This window comes from Aythya fuligula, chromosome 15 (assembly GCF_009819795.1).
Source record: "Aythya fuligula isolate bAytFul2 chromosome 15, bAytFul2.pri, whole genome shotgun sequence".
NCBI classification, from domain to species: domain Eukaryota; kingdom Metazoa; phylum Chordata; class Aves; order Anseriformes; family Anatidae; genus Aythya; species Aythya fuligula.
Window position 1 is genome coordinate 17,516,586 of NC_045573.1, and position 18,824 is coordinate 17,535,409.

At 41.2% G+C, this 18,824-nt stretch overlaps 1 protein-coding gene across 6 annotated transcripts in view; it reads left to right on the forward strand.

Annotated features, from left to right (window-relative positions):
* The window catches only part of PARN (poly(A)-specific ribonuclease), a 67,031-nt gene that overhangs the window by 32,323 nt on the left and 15,884 nt on the right, over positions 1-18,824 (forward strand). For all 6 annotated transcript variants that reach the window (XM_032197269.1, XM_032197270.1, XM_032197273.1 and 3 more), the window contains one exon: positions 4,409-4,483. In XM_032197269.1, coding sequence (XP_032053160.1) covers positions 4,409-4,483 — 75 coding nt within the window. The remainder of the gene's footprint in view (positions 1-4,408; positions 4,484-18,824) is intronic.

An 18,824-nucleotide genomic window follows, 5' to 3' on the forward strand; every position in this document is an offset into this window, starting at 1 on the left:
TTTAATATCTGTGCTGAGGCTTTAGTTGTAAGTAGCAGCTGATTAGAAATGTATAATAGTTATACATGATATTAACTGCTCTGTGACAACTGCCTTTCGTTTTAAAACTTCACATATTTTATTAAATGTGTCTTAGTTGTTTAGTAACGAAATAGTGAATTCCCCCTGTATGTCCTTCATATGGTTTATGTTCTTGTATCTTCCCCATAAATATGTACGAGCATCTCTCTAAGAATTTCTCTTAAGTCTGAATCCTAGTTTACTTAGTCTCTTATACAGAAGACTTTCCGTACCTTTTATCATTGTGGTACAAAAAAAATGAAGAAAACCCTGTCTGAATGACATGATTTAACAGTATAATTTTATTCTATAGATTTTAATGTTGTTTGCTTATTTGTATGTATTTATATAGAAAGGTTTAAAATTTATTTGTTTAAAATAATAATAAAACCCAAACACACACATTACTTTCCACCTTCATCTCAGAAGCAACAAATCAGGTTTTAATCTAGCTAGGTGAAGATCTCTTTATTTCAAGTTCTAATACTTTATTTGACATTAACTTTTTTTTAGCAAGGGACTTTTGCCTGTAGTAGTGTAGTAGCAAATAGACAAGGGTCATTTAGCTAGCAGTGGTCATTTCAAAGTATTGAAGGCATTTGACCTATTATGAAAGTGCAGAAGAAGAAATCTTCTGTTTTAGTTCTCTAGAGAGAAATATTTTAGTATTCTAGAAGTATTCTATTACATTGCTGAATGTTGCTTATTTGGATTAGCCTTGCAGTAAGCTGGCATGCAACTATGTTGATTGTTTAATATTGCACTTCAAGTACAGATGCATTTGCTTTTCAGATCTGTTTTGTCCTTTCACCATACTTTTGAAATACACAATATTTACTGAGTACCTAGCAATACTTCTGGATGGCCTCATTTATCAATCTTGTTTCTTAAATTCCTATTTCTTAACAAAAAAAAAATAAAAATAAAAAGGCAACATATCTGAACAGAGTGTTTGTTAAGCATGGAGAATTGTGAAAGACCATTTGTTGCACTTCTCTTTAGACTGCAGCTCAGTGTTCGCTCTTTAATGTTTGACATGCTCTTACAATTATATATTTAAACTGAATAAATGTAAGTATAAAGATAGTAAGTATAAAGATATGTTGGCAGGTATTGAAACCCTTAATTATCTAAAATACCAAAGCCATTTAGAGTGCAGCAGCCTTACAGTAGCAATGAATAAATGTCTGATCCTGAAATCATGTGCCATCATTAGATTTGATTTTTATTTACTTATTTTTAATTGGTACTTAATGGAAACATGGGCACTGATGTCCATTTGGTATCAGCTAAATTCATTCAAGAGATTTTTGGTCCATCGCTGATCCTCTGTGCTGTTTTATTCTAAGGATAGATACATTTGTAAGTTATGCAGGATAATTTTTCTTTCTGGTCTTTTTTGTTGTCTGCTCAAGATAGATAATGGAATTCATTAATTTCCATATAGGAGAGGGACAGAATCTGGACAGCGCTTAGGTCTTGCAGAATTATGGAAGAATATGTCAGCTGTCTCAAAAAAAAAAAAATCTTAAATTGTAATTAGAAAAAATTGTAATTTGAAAAATTTGCAAAAAAGGAGGACTCAATATTTAAAGAAATTTGGAGCAGTAAGTTGCCAATGTCCTTAGTGCAACGGTAATTTTTGCAGTAGTTTCTAATATTTAAAGAAAGCTATCAAACATACACTAATTTTGAGCTGCAATTTTAAATCAGCTTCGGCAGTTCCCATGTTGTGAAATGTTAAGTTGCCTAGATCTTGTTCTCCATAGAGTAAAGATCCTTACCCATAGGCAGTGAAGACCTGTGTTTTTCAAGACTGAATTATTAGAAATTTGCCTTATGAAGTGTTTAAAGAAATTCTAACATTTGCCTTCTCAGTGAAAGCTGCTCTTACTAGCAGCCTTAGCTCTTTAATATAGGAAAATGTCAGAAACCATACTGATTTGAGTATGGTTTTGGCAATGATCAAAATGATCACAACTTAAAGTTCTAAATAGCTGGCTACTCAGATGTATAGCATGCAAACTAAATCTAACTAGGCTTTTATTTTTTATAATTAGAAAATCTGCTTATTATCTGGCTGGATTTCAGAAGAGACTTCTCTAACCTTGTAACCTGTAATTAAATTAAATTTTAATAGATTAGACATCTGAAAATAAAAAGCGTTTTAAGTCAGTTTGCATCATTTTTTTAACCTTGTAATGTCTGAAGGTTGAACAGTGATGTAACATTATATAAACTTGATTTCCTTAGTCTCCCTGAAAAAAAGTGCTAGCAATTTTCAGTATCTGAAGTATTGTAGTGGGTTTACGTGGCAAGGTTTTGGTAGCAGGGAGCCATAGGGGTGGTTTCTGTGAGAAAGATCTAGAAGCTGCCTCATGTTTGGGAAGGGCCCCATTGTTTTCCAGATCTGAGCCAATAAGCGATGTTGTTTTGCGCCTCTGTGAGAGCATATTTAAGACAGGGAAAAAACGCTGCGCCAGACAGCAGCCGGGAGAGTCAAGGGAGTGAGAAACAGCCTTGCAGGTGCCAAGGTCAGTGTAGAGGGAGGGGGAGAGGTGCTCCAGGCGCTGGAGCAGAAGTCCCCTGCAGCCTGTGGTGAGGACCATGGTGAAGCAGGATGTCCCCCTGCAGCCCATGGAGTACCACGGTGGAGCAGGGTTCCATGCTGCAGCCCGTGGAGGAGACCACGGTGGAGCAGGTGGGCCTGCACCGACGGAGGCTGCCACCTGTGGAAGACCCCTGCCGGAGCAGATTCCGGGCCGGACCTGTAGCCCGTGGAGAGGAGCCCACGCAGGAGCAGGTGACCCGGCAGAAGCTGCTGCCCGTAGGGGAGCCAGTTTGGAGCAGTTTTCTCCTGAGGGACGGACCCTGTGGTATGGACCCATATCTGGAGCAGTTCTGGAAGAGCTGCTGCCTGTGGGAAGCCCACGCCGGATCAGTTCATCAAGGACTGCATCCCGTGGGTGGGACCCCACAGCACAGGGGACGAGAGTGACCGAGAAGGAGCGGCAGAGAAGAAGTGCTGTAGACTGACCATAACCCCCATTCCCCCGTTCCCCAGCGCCGCTCGGGGGGAGGAGGTGGAAGAGGGTGGATGGGGGGGAAGGTGCTTTTGGTTTGCTTTTTCCTTTGTTTTCTCACTTCTCTAGCTTGTTAGTAATAGGCAATAAATCTTACTATCTCCTTATGCCGAGTTTGTTTTGCCCGTTACAATAATTACTGAGTGATTTTCTCGTCCTTATCTCAACCCTTGAGCCCCTTTTCACATATTTTCTCCCCGTTCCTCTTTGAGGAGGGGGAGTGAGAGAGCGGCTGTGGTGGAGCTCGGCTGCCCACTCGAGCGGAACCACGACAAGTATACAAACAATAAAGCACTTAGATAAGGACAGGAGATGTAAAGGGATTTCAGACTACAGTAAGTCCTTGTGTCTCGGATGAGAATCCTTGCTTATGCTTTTGCTTGTTTGTAAGCTCTTTTTGTGCTAATGTGACATTAAAATGGAATCGGAAATGGAATTGCTGCTTGATGAGTGGAGGAATGTTTTTCCAGTCACTGTTCCATGGTAACAGCTTCCAAATGAGGTGCGCAGTTGCATTTGTCCTCGTATTTACTCAAATTAAGTTTTCATTGCACATCCAGGAAATTGTGTGTAGTATGGCACAAACCAGATTTTGATGATTTAGAGTGTTATAATACCTAGAGTTCTCCGCTTGTGTGAACCATCTTCTACCCCCATGCCCCATTCTTCTACTGGAATCCCTTATCTTGCATGTCTGTATGAGGAAAGAAACTGAGTGATAACTTAGCCATTCCATGCTGTGTCTTCAGGAGATGTTGCAGTTCTGAAGGATGGAGAGGTTTTTAAACCCAAAAAGCTGTTCTTTTTCTCAGTACAGAGCTGAAATTTCCTAGCAAAATTGCTTCAAATTTTTGTTTCAGTATTATACAGGACACGTGGAAGGAGGAATAAAAAAAACCAAAACACTAAGATTACTTGAATTGCTAAAAGACTGGGGGGTGAAGCTGAAGCTATGAAGAAGCAGAAATCCTATAGGATCAGAAAGGTGTTACGCATCTCTTACGTTTTTCCTTTTGGCCCTTACTAAGAGGGTTTAATAGTAAACAGAATGAACATGCAGCCCTAATGGCCACTGCTTTCTGAACAGTTCCAGGCTTGTAATTATACACCTTTACCACGGACTCCTGTTGACAAAAAAAGATATTCTCTGCTGAAAATATGCTTAGTTGACTATTTTGTCTTCCATGGCCCAGCATATAAAATACGTGACCAATTTTGAGACCTTCTTTTTTTGTGGTCATAACCATTTCTTTTGCTTTTTATAGGTAACATTCAGGTGTCGTGGATAGATGACACATCAGCATTTGTATCATTAAGCCAGCCAGAACAAGTACAAATAGGTAAGTGTTTCTGAAATTACTTCAGTACTAAGCCAGGACTTCAGCTATCTCTTGTAAAATCCTCCAGGCTAACAGTGTCTGCGATTCGAATGGCAAAGCCACTGAGCTAGTCCAGATCCTTTAGGAGGAACAAAACTCATACTACCTGCATGTGTTGCAGCAAAGACAACAAGCCCAAACTGGATTTAGTTGACAGTTTTCCATGACCCTCCTAGGAGCCGAACCTGTAAGTAGAGTATGGCTACTTTTTTCACTTGATGCAGTGTTGTTTTCTTTTAAAGTTATTTACTGTCACTCTGCACAAAGCAAAACTATCAGGACTTTTATGATCTGTTTTTGCCTCCAGATATCCGTGGGACTGATGCATGTTTGATTTCTTTCCATTTGCAAGTGAAAGCTGCAGTAGAAAGCCTTTTTGTGTGTTGTAGAGCACATGTAAAATAACTTAAATCTCATAACTCAGTCTGGATGCTAATGTGTCTACAATTTGTGTATTAATAAACATGCAAAGTCTCCAGATTTTTTTTAATCTTCATTCGAACTTTTGAGCTGAGCTTAGCTTTGAGACAAATCAATGGAGATAAGACCTACAGGAAATGCACGTTTAACTTTCTTGGAAGTTGTTTTTGTATTTTTTCATATTGCTTCTTGTTTCATTATTCAGTAGATTTATATATTTTGGATTTTAGGAGAGGAGTTAGTTTTAAAGAAAAAACTGCGTGACTGTATAAACAACTTGTAAACCTGAGTTCCTAATTCATATAATTACTATAGATAGTAACATGTTACTTAAGTATTGTGCAAGGTAACACTCTTGAGCAAGCATCAAGAATTAGCCAAATATATTTGTAAATGCTTTGGGAATTAGATAATCCCATTTCACATTGTATAGATCAGTGAACACCATACCTCATGTTCAGATTATCCACTTGCTTTGCACAGTAAAGGATAAATTGTTATAGTTACTGTGTTCATTCTGTTTCCATATCCATGTCTGTTCTGTTTACACTGTCTATAGGAAAGAGTTGGCTTTAACATGCCAGTCAAAAGAAGCATGAGAAGATAATCTAGGGTGTATCTGGTGCTAGGAAAGCTATTCAGATGGTGATTCTTGCACCTGAGGAGTGAGAGGAGATAGTAGTAATTGGGTTAAGTATCATTTAATGGCTAATGAGAGCATAAATGTAAATAAAATCGGAGCTGAATGGAACAATGAGCATGAGGTTAAATAAAATGCCAAGAACTGGAGGATTTAGGAGGACAATTATTTGGTCAGAGCAAAAAGCAAGTTGCTTGATTCTAATTAGTAGCAAACAGAATGGTTTTAGTAGCAGTGGTTTGTATAGAATGAAATGAGACCGGGGCAAGTATTGCATAGTAGTAATGTTTGCATATAGGGCAAAGAATGGACTACTGTTGTGGTTGAGGAGGGGTAACAGACTCTTGAAAAGATTGGAATTACTGGATTTAGTTGAGCATGTTTATGGTTGTTTTTGTTTTAAGCTTTTAAGAGGTGCAAGCTAATATGGCTGTTTACATGGGTTATGAGGATCCTGTAGATTGTAGTGAGTTACAAACTTTCATAAGGCTGTCTGACATTACTTCTCTGCTCAGATGCACATGGTAAAAAAATGAAAAGTGACAAATGTCTCTGAATTTACTGGAAGTATTGCTTCCAGTTATGAAGAAAAGCAGTTTGTTTTTCAGATATTTTTTATTTAGTTGACTGTATTTGGATCCATGAGCCCTTAGTGGTTTCTGGATTGAGGAACTACCCATAAACTTACTGCTGAGAACAATGACTGGAAATAGACCATTGTACATGATAGTTCTACGAGTGTCATCCTTATTTATTCAAATGCTCATGTCAAATGCTGTGGAGCCAGTAAGAATAGCAGTGTAGATAACACTTTTGATTAAGTGACTGAAATCTTATCCCACTTTAGAATTATTCTGTGTGAATTCCCACACTTAAGTTCTAAAAAGAAAAAGCAGTAGAAAAACCCACTGAGATCACCATTATCTGTCTTACAAAGCTAAAATAAAGAAGCTTTCAGGTTTAGGATGCATAAATACTGCGTTATTATCTAATTCTTTAACATTCTCCGAGTATTTATCATACTTCCTCATACATACTTATCTCTGCAGAGAGTTATGAGTACATCAGCCTCCCTATAGCAGAAAGAGCATTGTTGACCCAGCCTATATTTAGGCAAATGGGCCATATAACTCCTAGTGAGAAGTTACAAATAAAGAATTATGTCAAAACAAAAGTGGTCCTCTTTTAGCTAGCTGTGTAACTTGCTGACACTCCTTGCATGTCATCATCTCCGCATTATAGTCAGCGGTGCTACCAGCACGCCATGCAGTAGTGAGCACGTTAGAAGTTTAGACTTAATCTAAATTATGTTCAGTAGAAGTGTACTCTGGGCTGTGTATTTGCAAATGATGTTTGTGAAGTAGGAACTTATCTGAAATGTCTGCAACTTTTTATTTCAGACTGATTAATCTTACTCAGTTTGGTCTCGATGTGCGAGGTATATGCTGAGAAAGAATTGAATGAAGGGTTGGAATTGTGTCACCTTTTTGCATTTCCAAAAGGATTTGTCTTTGTGGTGAATTACAACATTTTTTTTTTTTTTCTGGTTTTAAGTTGATACCTTCATGTACAGGATATCTGTAAATCACAAAAGCAACTTTCTCTCTGTACATTTTCCACCGCCTTTTCAAACTGCTTGCTTGTTTCTCTGGACACGACTTCCAAGGCTATTAGTTTTATATATATACTTGTGTGCATGTACGTGTATACACACATAGTGCTACAGTAACTTCCCCACTACTATCAACTGAGTTAATAGCCCATTGTGTGCCAAGCATTCAGACACATTCACCACCATCACAATTTCTTTTTGTTTTCAAGTTCATTTTGTTACAGCAAATAGATATTCTGCAGACATTCAGTTCTTTCCACAATATATAAACTGAATCTTTCTGGCACCTGTGTCTTTCTTTTTAATGCATTGACAAACTAGGAGGCTTGTTCTGTGGCCTATGTGCTAGGAAACAAGTTATTTATTTGAAAGCTCAGGTGATTATAGTTTTCATAGATTTTTATGAAGTCAGGTTAGTAAAATCTTATATACTGAAAGTATTCAGCCAGCCAAGCTGATAAACTACAGCAACTTCAATTACCAAAAAGCTGTGCGATTTTTACAGTAAAATTGCTTGTCTCTTGTTTTTTGCTGTAATAAATAAATCATAAAATCAATTCTGTTATTCTATTTCCTGATTTAAAATTCTTTAATGAATGGCTTTGGCAATAAAAGTCACTACTCGTCCTCGTGATTTAGTGGGCTGTGTTTAGGTAAAGAACCTAGGAAAAACTAATGATGTGGCCTGTTTTGAACCTGTTTATATAAATATGTCTGCATCTTCTGGACTATAAAACAAAACAAACAAACAAAAAAAAACAAACAACATCAGAGCTGTCAAACAATGTGATACAAAGCAAGATGTTGCTGCAGACATATGTTTATGCTTACCTCTTAAGAGTTGCTTCTGGCTTTGAGTTGGTATTAATACATGTAACACGTGCAACAAAAACATTTATGGAAAATAAATGAAATGAGAACATGATGGATGTGTGGAAGTTTCCCCATATTTATAGGGTGGTTAGATTTGGCCTCAGATATGAGTTTAAACACTGTAAAAAAAAAAAATAAAATTCAGATTTGTTTTGAATCCTTTTAATGAGGAGAATGTGTGGGAAAAATTATGAAAATCTGATTTGTTCTATAATAATCTGGATGGAGTGTTAACTGATTGGATGCCTACCAATTTTTTTTAAATGTCGTTCAGATTTGGAAAGTATCCTTATTTTTCAGTTGCAGCAGTAATTCAAATACTGAATATTGGACTGAAATAATGTGCAGTTATAAAATTGAACAGCAGATCATTTGAAGGCTGATTCGCAGGCACCCCTGCATGGGTGTGCTCAGGATAGCCAGTTGATACAGTTGGTTTGTACGTTACAAACTTTCCTCTTCTGCCTTTTTCTTTTTTCATCCTTGTAGGTGTTAAAAAAAAAAATAAATTAAAAAAAAAAATGTTGACATCTGTGATTACTCATACAATGAGTTTGGTATATAAAGGTGGCACTGAAGTTGTGATGGTCTCGTGTCCCAGTTACAGTGTATCTGTGCTGCTGCTGTAGGCTGTGCCAATCAACATGCCCAGCTGGGTGTGATAATGCCAGAGCAGGTTCTTTGGGAGCGGACAGCTGGCATGCAGATGGTGAAGGAAATGGAAGGTGTGGTGATGTGAATGGGCAAAGACTAAGAAGGGACAATAAAAGATAGGGGAGGACTGTTTCAGGGTTTGGGGCCAATCTGTTGCTTGCTTGTAAGCTACCCATCTCCTCCATTCCAGAGATGGGAGCCCAAGTCCCTCTCTTAAATCAAACATCCTGCCCCTACAAGAAGCCGTCTCTTCCACAACTGTTCTCACTTTCCATCTGAGTCACGGGAAGGAAGAACAGAAAAGAAAAGGTGGTGGTTGGTTCCATACTAGACTGAGACAGGATGGCAGGGGAGAATGTTGCTGGTAGGTGGGAAGGGGCAGAGTCTTGATGCAATATTGCTTGTCCCTGTGTGAGGACTCTTCCTCCCAAAAATGAGAATTCTGAAGGCCCTCAGGTTGAGCCCTGCCCTGTAGGAAAACTGTCCTAAGGCAGCTGTGTTGGTCTCTATGGTCAATCTGAGATAAATACATGTATTTTAAAAACATCATTAAAACACACAAAAGCAACAAACAAAAAAAAACCCTAGGTGAGTGCATGGGTGCAGTCAGACTTTTGTTTCAATGAAATACATGTAAGACACTCCTGAAATTTGATGAGTGGAATAAATGAATGCAAAAAGATCTCAGATGGTTCCACAGGTGTGATTGGTCAAGTTACTGCTTCCATTTGGACACAATTAGTGCCAGGATTTCTCAGTTCTTAAGAGCTATATTCAGTTCCCCAAACTGTGCGCTAGCCTGTATTTACTGTGCAAGTGCTAGTTTTACATAACCGATGTGTGCTGTGCTTTGGAAATTTTAACCAGTTTCTGATTTACTGAGTCATGTTGACCTGTTTGTCTAGCAGTATAGCAGTAAGATGTTGCAAGATTTATGCAGCTGTTCAAAAACTAATCAAAAGAATTGAATAAATATTCAGTATAAATGAATAATAAAGTGACCTCTTTGCTTGAATTCTCAAGCTGAAACAATTGCTTTGGTATAAAACAGCTTCTGTTAGCTCAATATCCCATTGTTGGAACCATTTAGCTGTGAATGGGTTTCCTAAAAGCATCTGCCTAAATTATTTATTAGCTGGCTTTTTGTAAGTGTTTCTGAGGTTAAAAAAAATATAACGTCTTTGAAATTTTTTGCTTTTCATTTGAGATTAATTTCTACCTGATGAGGAGGGGATTTTTTTCTTCAGTTTGTGTTTTACGTTTCAGATAATAAATTATAATTAATTTTGATTCTCATGCTTATCCTTTGCATCAAACAAGTGACAGATCTCCTAAACCATGATGCTTTGTATAGGCTTTTGTGTGCTGTTTCTGGTGCTTCTGTCTCTCCTGGCTTTATTTTTTTTATGGACTAAAAACTTGTTCATCTTGCACACTAGGAATATGCTGGAGATCTCATGTTAATATGCATGAAAATCAATTTTAAATATGTAAGTGATAAAATGTATCTATTCATCCCAGTGGTCTTCAAAACAGCATTCCTGAGTTACATAAATAATGAATGGTAACCATAAAGAGCCAGTAAAAAAACCCTTGATAAAACATCGGTCCATTGACTTTTCTTCTTGGAAAGAATAAACCTGTTTTGCTAAATTAAACTAATGATTAAACTGTTTGACACGGCGATCCGTAGCGTGTCTGTGGCAAGGAAGAGCAGATTCCAGTTCCTAGTTGTTGAAGTGTTAGCCCAAAGTATCTGAATCTTTGCATGGTATAAAGAGACTTGTTCCCTCTTTCTCTTTCTTTCCCTCTGAAACAAATAGGGGAAAGGGCAGGATTTTTATATGCAGTTTTGGAGCTGCTCTTAAGTTTCAATCCGAATAAAGCATGCTTAAAACACATAAAACCTCAGGAAACAAAAAGCAAATTCCTTAACCTTCTCATTTTGCTTTTTATAATAATGTCCAAGAATTGTCACTTAATTTGGTTATTCATGTGACTCGTGTGTTGGCAGCATTCCGGTAGCTAGCAGAAGCAGCAAAGCCTTGTTTAAGACAATATTACCCTGCAAAGTCCGAAAGCTTCGGTGTAAAGTGGGAGCTGCATTGAGACAAATGCTGGTTAACCACTCATAGGTACCACGATGCTCCATCCCTGGTGTCTGTATGTGCAAGCTGTGCCTGCGCATTTTGAGTTCTGGTGGGCTGTGCTCTTAGTGTCAGTTCTTGTTGAACTTGCCACATTGACATGCCAAAGGGAGTAACCAGTCTGTGGAAGTGGTGGTGTAGATTACATGCGTTGTCACTTTTTGCACTATGCTTTGCTGTAAACTAAGTTACTTACATTGTGAAAGAAAAATATTCTTTATTTTCTGTTGAGGTTTGCTGTTCAGAGTAGGTAATTACTGAGAGCTTGTTAAAGAGTTGTTGGTTGATACTCCTTTTGGTGAACATATGGGAGACAGGGCTCGCTGTTGCCAAATTGCACTTCATAAGTTCTCAATATTTCTGTCAAACATTGAGCACATGCTTTTTAAGTGAGTGACAAAAGATAAAGCAATATGAGCCTGTATAAATATAAAAAACTTCAGAATGAACTCTTGGTGCACAACTTCTGGCTCTTATGACTTCCAGCTTGATAGATAAGCTTGCTTTTGGATGCTGTTCAGCTTCATATATTTATAAAATTGGCTTTTTCTTCTGGAAAGGTTATTATGAAATAAATACTATTTCAATGCATCTTCACTTAGAGGAACCTGCATCTCATACAAATATTCTGGAAATGGTACACTTAGGTGCAGTTTAATAATGTCTATGTTCTGGCTACAAGCAAGTCCTACAATACTTTTAAGACCACAGCTTCAATTTAAAAGCAATTTTAATTTTGAAAAGGTTCCTGAGAACCTTTTTCTCGCTGTTTTAAAATGTAATAAATACAGTTAACCAGAAATTTTAAGTACATGTGAAAAGTAACTGCTCATCCTAAATGGCAAGCATTGAAATAATGTTAAGTTCTTCCATGTGTTAATGCCCTGATACATGAGCTCATACAGAATTACTGCATGCAAGATATCTTCTTCCTCTAGGCACCGAGGGGAGCAATGTATTTAGACAGCAGGGGAGCAAAAGACTAAAGCAGGTGCAGCAGCTGAAACTGTGATAGCCTTTCAATGATTTTTGTTTAAATCGTTAATCTTTCTGAACCTGTGAGTTCTCAGAGAGGGCCAGACTTCATACTTCACCAGGGTATTACAAGGGTTACTGTACAATCTTCTACTTAGCATGAATACTTACCAATGCAATTTAAAGTTGTATACGAGTGTATTGAGATTGTGTGCATTTCAATATCTTCTCACTGAATTTGAGGAAGTGGTAAGTAGCATCTACTGCATCACCTAGATTCTTTGAAGAATTATATTCATGCAAGTTGGATTTCTTAAACCATGTTGCCTTGAAGCTGCATGTTGTTTTACAGAAGATTGCAGGGATCTTTGTTCCATGTGTATGCAGGCAACGTAAGGGCCTGAGTGAAATGGTTTCACTGGGATGTCTAAGACAGAAATTGTGCCTGAGCAGTGAGTCTGCAGGTTTTGCACTCCTCATAGGCAACAAGAGGTATCAAAATGGAAAAGTTACAGGTTTTCTTTTATTGATGGTATCAGTGCATTTGTTTCATGCATTAGGGAACATGCTACTTCTGCCAATGCAGTGCAGCCATTCTCCAGTGTATCGCCCAGTATGGTGGGTGGGCTTGTTACCTGTGTCTTAACAGTGACCTGGAGCATTAATAGGCTTGGATTGAGAACTGCCTGAATTTCTGTGAACCTGCCTCTGTCACTGAACAGCACTGCCTCGAGGATGTCTCCAAGCTCTGTTCACTACTTCCTTGGTCTGAAGTTATTAACAAGCATCAGAAATGTCACCAGATTTGCACGAGTTTGCTTCCTGTGACTGCTTTGCCTTAACTGAAATACTTAATTTGCTGGCATTAAAATGTAGTTAATGGTTTGTGCCAGTTGTAATCCTTCATGTATAAAGGGCATGACTCTTGTCCTACTCTAACAGTGACTGCTTTCCTTTTGCTGATTCTGTGCCCAGAAAAAATAAATAAATAAAATTGCTGCTGGTTCAGTTGGGGTCACCTAGCTCATCAGCAGGTCTATAAACCAGAGAAACACCATAAAGAAGGGCATGAGACCATGCGGCTTGCAGGGGCTAAGGAGCAAGGAAGGAGATTCCCCCCCGTCTGGTAACAGGCTTTTAGATGAATTCAGCTGCCTAGCTAGCTAGCCCCACACTGTGGTATGCCTTCCAGAAAAAATCTCAGATCTGAGCAATCCGTTCCCAACATCTACTGTTACTCAAAGACCTATCTTATGGGAAAGGAAGTGTTCTGTACATTGTATGCTTTATGTATATTAACAGATCTGAACGTTTTACTAGTTCTACTAGCATTTCTGTGCTAGTAAGTGCTGGCAACGAGATATGGTGAATTTTGTACTTGTGTGGTTCAGGAGTTTTGTCTGTAACAAGAAGTGAAATTGTTGAATGATATATTCTAGTCCTTGTCTTACATTGGAGCTGGAGATCTAAAATCACAACACAGCTGTTTTACAACTTTCAACATTAGTGATGTAGAGGATAGATTAGGGATGGACTTGCTGTCAGGCACCTGTGGCAATGTTTTCTTCTCATTGCTTAAAAAACAAATAGCAAACAAACTAACAAAAAACTAACCCTGTGCCATGCAAGTTTGAATATAATAAGTTTCTTATTAATATAATCTTGGAACTCTTTTGACTAGCTTTTCATCTGTTTAGGATTTTTTTTTTCAAATGGGTTAATTTATTTCACAGATTCTGTTTCTATTACTGAGGCGTTTAAACAGGGTGCAAAGGCAAAACAGTTTGACTTCTTTTAGTACTTAAACTGCTACTTTAAGAAAGTTAAAATCCTAACAATCGGTGTACATGTATGTAGTGTGAAATGTCTCAGTGGACTGTACCGTCATCTGTGTTCTCTGTGGAGAGAATTTTTTTTTTTCCCCAGTAGCTGCTCTGTGAATGCCAAATGACTTATCTAGCACGTGCAGCTGTGCACTGTGGAGATGAGGCAATGATGCCATTCCGATACTTTGTTGGCATACCTGTTTACAAGGAGAGGCTTGATTCTGTGACACCAACGAACCTGTATAAAAAAAGCATTTATATGAGCATAAATATAAAAGCATACTTGAGAAAGGGGTTTTGTCCTCTATGTTTAGTTGGGTTTTGTTGTTCGTTTTTAATTATTTTGTCAGAGCTAAGAGCAACGTAGGGCAGTTACTCTTAAGGTCATTTCTCTGAAAATTGCTAGATAATACAATAAAATATTTTGGAGACTCTATTCTTAGGGGAACAGAGGGACCTATTTGTCGGCCTGACCCTACCCGTAGGGAAGTCTGCTGCCTCCCTGGGGCCAGGGTCAGGGACGTTGCCAGGAAGCTTCCCAACCTGGTACGCCCCTCTGATTATTATCCTCTTTTGATAGTCCAGGCAGGCAGTGACAACATTGAAGAGAGAAGCCTGAAGGCTATCAAACAAGGCTTTAGGGGGCTGGGTCAGTTAGTGGATGGAGCGGGAGTGCAGGTGGTGTTTTCATCCATCCCTACGGTGGCAGGGAGGGGTACAGAGAGGGCACGGAAAGCCTACCTGTTAAACACGTGGCTCCGGGGCTGGTGCCAACGCAGAAATCTTGGGTTTTTCGATCATGGGGCACTTTACTCAGCACCTGGCCTGATGGCCACAGACGGGTCCCTATCTTTTAGGGGAAAAAGGATCCTGGGCCAGGAGCTGGCAGGGCTCATTGAGAGGTAGGAAGGGGGATCAGGCTGAAGCTAGGATTGTTGGGGCTGTGCCAGGGGGAACAACGGCAAGGCCGGAGGATAAGGCAATGGCCCAGCTGAAGTGCATCTACACCAATGCACACAGCATGGGTAACAAACAGGAGGAGCTGGAAGCCATCGTGCAGCAGGCAGGCTACGACTTGGTTGCCATCACGGAGACGTGGTGGGACCAGTCTCATGACTGGAGTGCTGCAATGCCTGGCTATAAGCTCTTCAGAAGGGACAGGCAGCACAGAAGGGGTGGTGGTGTGGCTCTCTGTATTAGAGTGTCATTCGAGGTTGTAGCACCCGAGGCTGGGAATGACAAGGTCAAGTCCCTTTGGGTTAGGATCGGCAAGGACAACAAGGCTAGTGTCCTGGTCGGGGTCTGCTATAGACCGCCAAACCAGGATGAGGAGACGGATGAGGAATTCTACAGGCAGCTGACAGAAGTTGCGAAATCTTCAGCGCTTGTTCTCGTGGGGGACTTCAACTTCCCTGACATATCCTGGAAGCACAACACAGCCCAGAGGAAGCAGTCTAGGAGGTTTCTGGAGAGCGTGGAAGATAGCTTCCTGACGCAGCTGGTTAGTGAGCCTACCAGGGGTGGTGCCCCGCTAGACCTTCTCTTCACAAAGAGAGAAGGACTGGTGGAGGATGTGATTGTCGGGAGCTGTCTTGGGCAGAGTGACCACGAAATGGTGGAGTTCACTATTCTTGGCGAGGCCAGGAAGAGGACCAGAAAAACCGCTGTATTGGACTTTAGGAGGGCTGACTTTGAGCTGCTCAGGACACTAGTTGGTGGAGTCCCTTGGGAGGCAGTTCTGAAGGGCAGAGGGGTCCAGGAAGGCTGGGCGCTCTTCAAGAGGGAAATCTTAATGGCACAGGAACGGTCTGTCCCCACGTGCCCAAAGACGAGCTGGCAGGGTGAAGACCAGCCTGGCTCAACAGAGAATTGTGGCTTGATCTTAGGAGAAAAAAGAGGGTTTATAATCTTTGGAAAAGTGGGCAGGCCACTAGGGAGGACTTTAAGGATGTAGCGAGGCTGTGCAGGGACAAAATTAGGAAGGCCAAAGCTCATCTGGAGCTCAATCTGGCTACTGCCGTTAAAGATAACAAAAAACGTTTCTATAAATACATCAACACAAAAAGGAGGACTAAGGAGAATCTCCATCCTTTACTGGATGCGGGGGGAAACTTAGTTACAAGAGATGAGGAAAAGGCGGAGGTGTTCAATGCCTTCTTTGCCTCAGTCTTTAGCGGCAATACCGGTTGTTCTCTGGATACCCGGTACCCTGAGCTGGTGGAAGGGGATGGGGAGCAGGATGTGGCCCTCACTATCCACAAAGAACTGGTTGGTGACCTGCTACGGCACTTAGATGTGCACAAGTCGATGGGGCCGGATGGGACCCACCTGAGCGTACTGAGAGAACTGGCAGAGGAGCTGGCCAACCTGCTTTCCATCATTTATCAGCAGTCCTGGCTATCGGGGGAGGTCCCAGTTGACTGGCGGCTAACAAATGTGACGCCCAGCTACAAGAAAGGCCGGAGGGCAGACCCGGGAAACTACAGGCCTGTCAGTTTGACCTCAGTGCCAGGGAAGCTCATGGAGCAGATCCTCCTGAGAGTCATCACGCAGCATTTGCAGGGCAAGCAGGCGATCAGGCCCAGTCAGCATGGGTTTATGAAAGGCAGATCCTGCTTGACGAACCTGATCTCCTTCTATGACAAAGTGACGCGCTGGGTGGACGAGGGAAAGGCTGTGGATGTGGTCTACCTTGACTTCAGCAAGGCTTTTGACATCGTCTCCCCCAGCATTCTCCTCAAGAAACTGTCTGCTCTTGGCTTGGACTGGCGCACGCTTCGTTGGGTTAGAAACCGGCTGGATAGCCGGGCCCAAAGAGTCGTGGTAAATGGAGTCAAGTCCAGTTGGAGGCCAGTCACTAGTGGCGTCCCCCAGGGCTTGGTGCTGGGGCCAGTCCTCTTTAATATCTTCATCAGTGATCTGGACGAGGGCATCGAGTGCACCCTCAGTAAGTTCGCAGATGACACCAAGTTAGGTGCGTGTGTCGATCTGCTTGAGGGTAGGAAAGCTCTGCAGGAGGATCTGGATAGGCTGCACCGATGGGCTGAGGTCAACTGCATGAAGTTCAACAAGGCCAAGTGCCGGGTCCTGCACCTGGGGCGCAATAACCCCAAGCAGAGCTACAGGCTGGGAGAGGAATGGTTGGAGAGCTGCCAGGCAGAGAAGGACCTGGGAGTGATGGTGGATAGTCAGCTGAATATGAGCCAGCGGTGTGCTCAGGTGGCCAAGAAGGCCAACACCATCCTGGCTTGTATCAGAAACAGTGTGACCAGCAGGGCTAGGGAGGTGATCGTCCCCCTGTACTCAGCTCTGGTGAGGCCGCACCTCGAGTACTGTGTTCAGTTTTGGGCCCCTCGCTACAAGAAGGACATGGAGGTGCTTGAGCGGGTGCAGAGAAGGGCGACAAAGCTGGTGAGGGGTCTGGAGAACAAGTCCTACGAGGAGCGGCTGAGGGAGCTGGGCTTGTTCAGCCTAGAGAAGAGGAGGCTCAGGGGCGACCTTATCGCTCTTTATAGGTACCTCAAGGGAGGCTGTAGCGAGGTGGGGGTTGGTCTGTTCTCCCACGTGCCTGGTGGCAGGACGAGGGGGAATGGGCTTAAGTTGCGCCAGGGGAGTTTTAGGTTAGATGTTAGGAAGAACTTCTTTACTGAAAGGTTTGTTAGGCACTGGAATGGGCTGCCCAGGGAAGTGGTGGAGTCACCATCCCTGGAAGTCTTCAAAAGACGTTTAGATGTAGAGCTTAGGGATATGGTTTAGTGGGGACTGTTAGTGTTAGGTCAGAGGTTGGACTCAATGATCTTGAGGTCTCTTCCAACCTAGAAATTCTGTGATTCTGTGATATCTAGTTTAGGATTTCGTTCTCTTGAAGTAGTAAAAAGTGCACAAAGCTCATGAGGTTGGGTCTGCACTGTGTTTCTGTGTTCAAATTGCTGCTGCTTTTACTTTCCTCTGGGGTACTGCATAGGCACCAAGTGATGAACCTTTTGGAAAGAAAACAAAAAAAAAATAGTAGTTTATTGTTCATTTAAAAGGCATGGTTAGGGCCAGTGTAGCCTGCCTCCTTCTTAATCCTAAGGATTATTTATAGTTTTACAATTTGTCCATTTACTTTCTGGGGGAAGGAATGCGCTACCAGCCTGTCGCTGTTCTTACAGTGGTTTTTATTTTGGCTGTCAAAACAGACTTCTAAGTGGGGAAAAAAAAATGGTAGTGGAGTCATTTTTGTCATATGTTTTTGTTTACTTGTTTGGGATGTCCTGGTCCTTTTGGCGTGTGAATGAGGCATGGGGTCTTGTAACCACTTATGCATCACCAAGGGTTTTTGTGGTAGTGCTTGGACCAGCGCCTGGTGTCAGCCCTGCTGCCAGCCCTGCTGCCAGCCCTGCTCCCTTGTTTTAGGCAAGGGGATAGGCCTAACCTGTATGTAGAAAACTGGGATAAAAAACAGAACTGGATAATGCAACACAAGGGAAAAGTGGCATCGAATGGCAGCAGAAACATGCAATTTGTAAAAGAAGTTGGGAGTAGTGCATGGCCGGAGCAGAACTGTGATCCATGAGTTTAACACTAAGGAATGTTTAGGGGTATGGTGGTTTATGAGGCCAGTATGAGACAGTATGGTGGTTTATGAGGCCAGTATGAGACAGACACTGCCACGAAAAGGCTGACCTGGGAGAAATCGGAGAGGGTAGGAAAAGAGCAGCAGTAAACAGAAATATTGGCAATTGGTAAGGGTTTTGTCAATCAAGTTCACGTATCTTTCTGAGAGAAGCCAGCAGAGTGTACTCAATCCTTTTAAATGTTGAATCAGCACTAGCAACTATCAGTAATTTTCATAATTTGAGAGGGAGAGGTTGGAGAAATGCATTTACAATTTCTGGTCTGACTAGTCAGTTGTCAAACAGCGTAGTGCCTTACAGTAGAACTTTTCCAGGTATACTGAAGTCTGAAAGCTGCTTATCAGCTAAGTGGGGGTGGGAGAATACTGCAATACCAGTTTCACTAATATTTAACATAATGGAGGTCAATTACACTTCCATTGATAAAGTCCATGGCCACATGATCATGTGCTGTTTCTTTTTGGAGAATTTTCATTTATGACTTTTCTGCCAATATGTTAATATGTTTGTGTGGGGGATCCCAGCCATGACTGGAT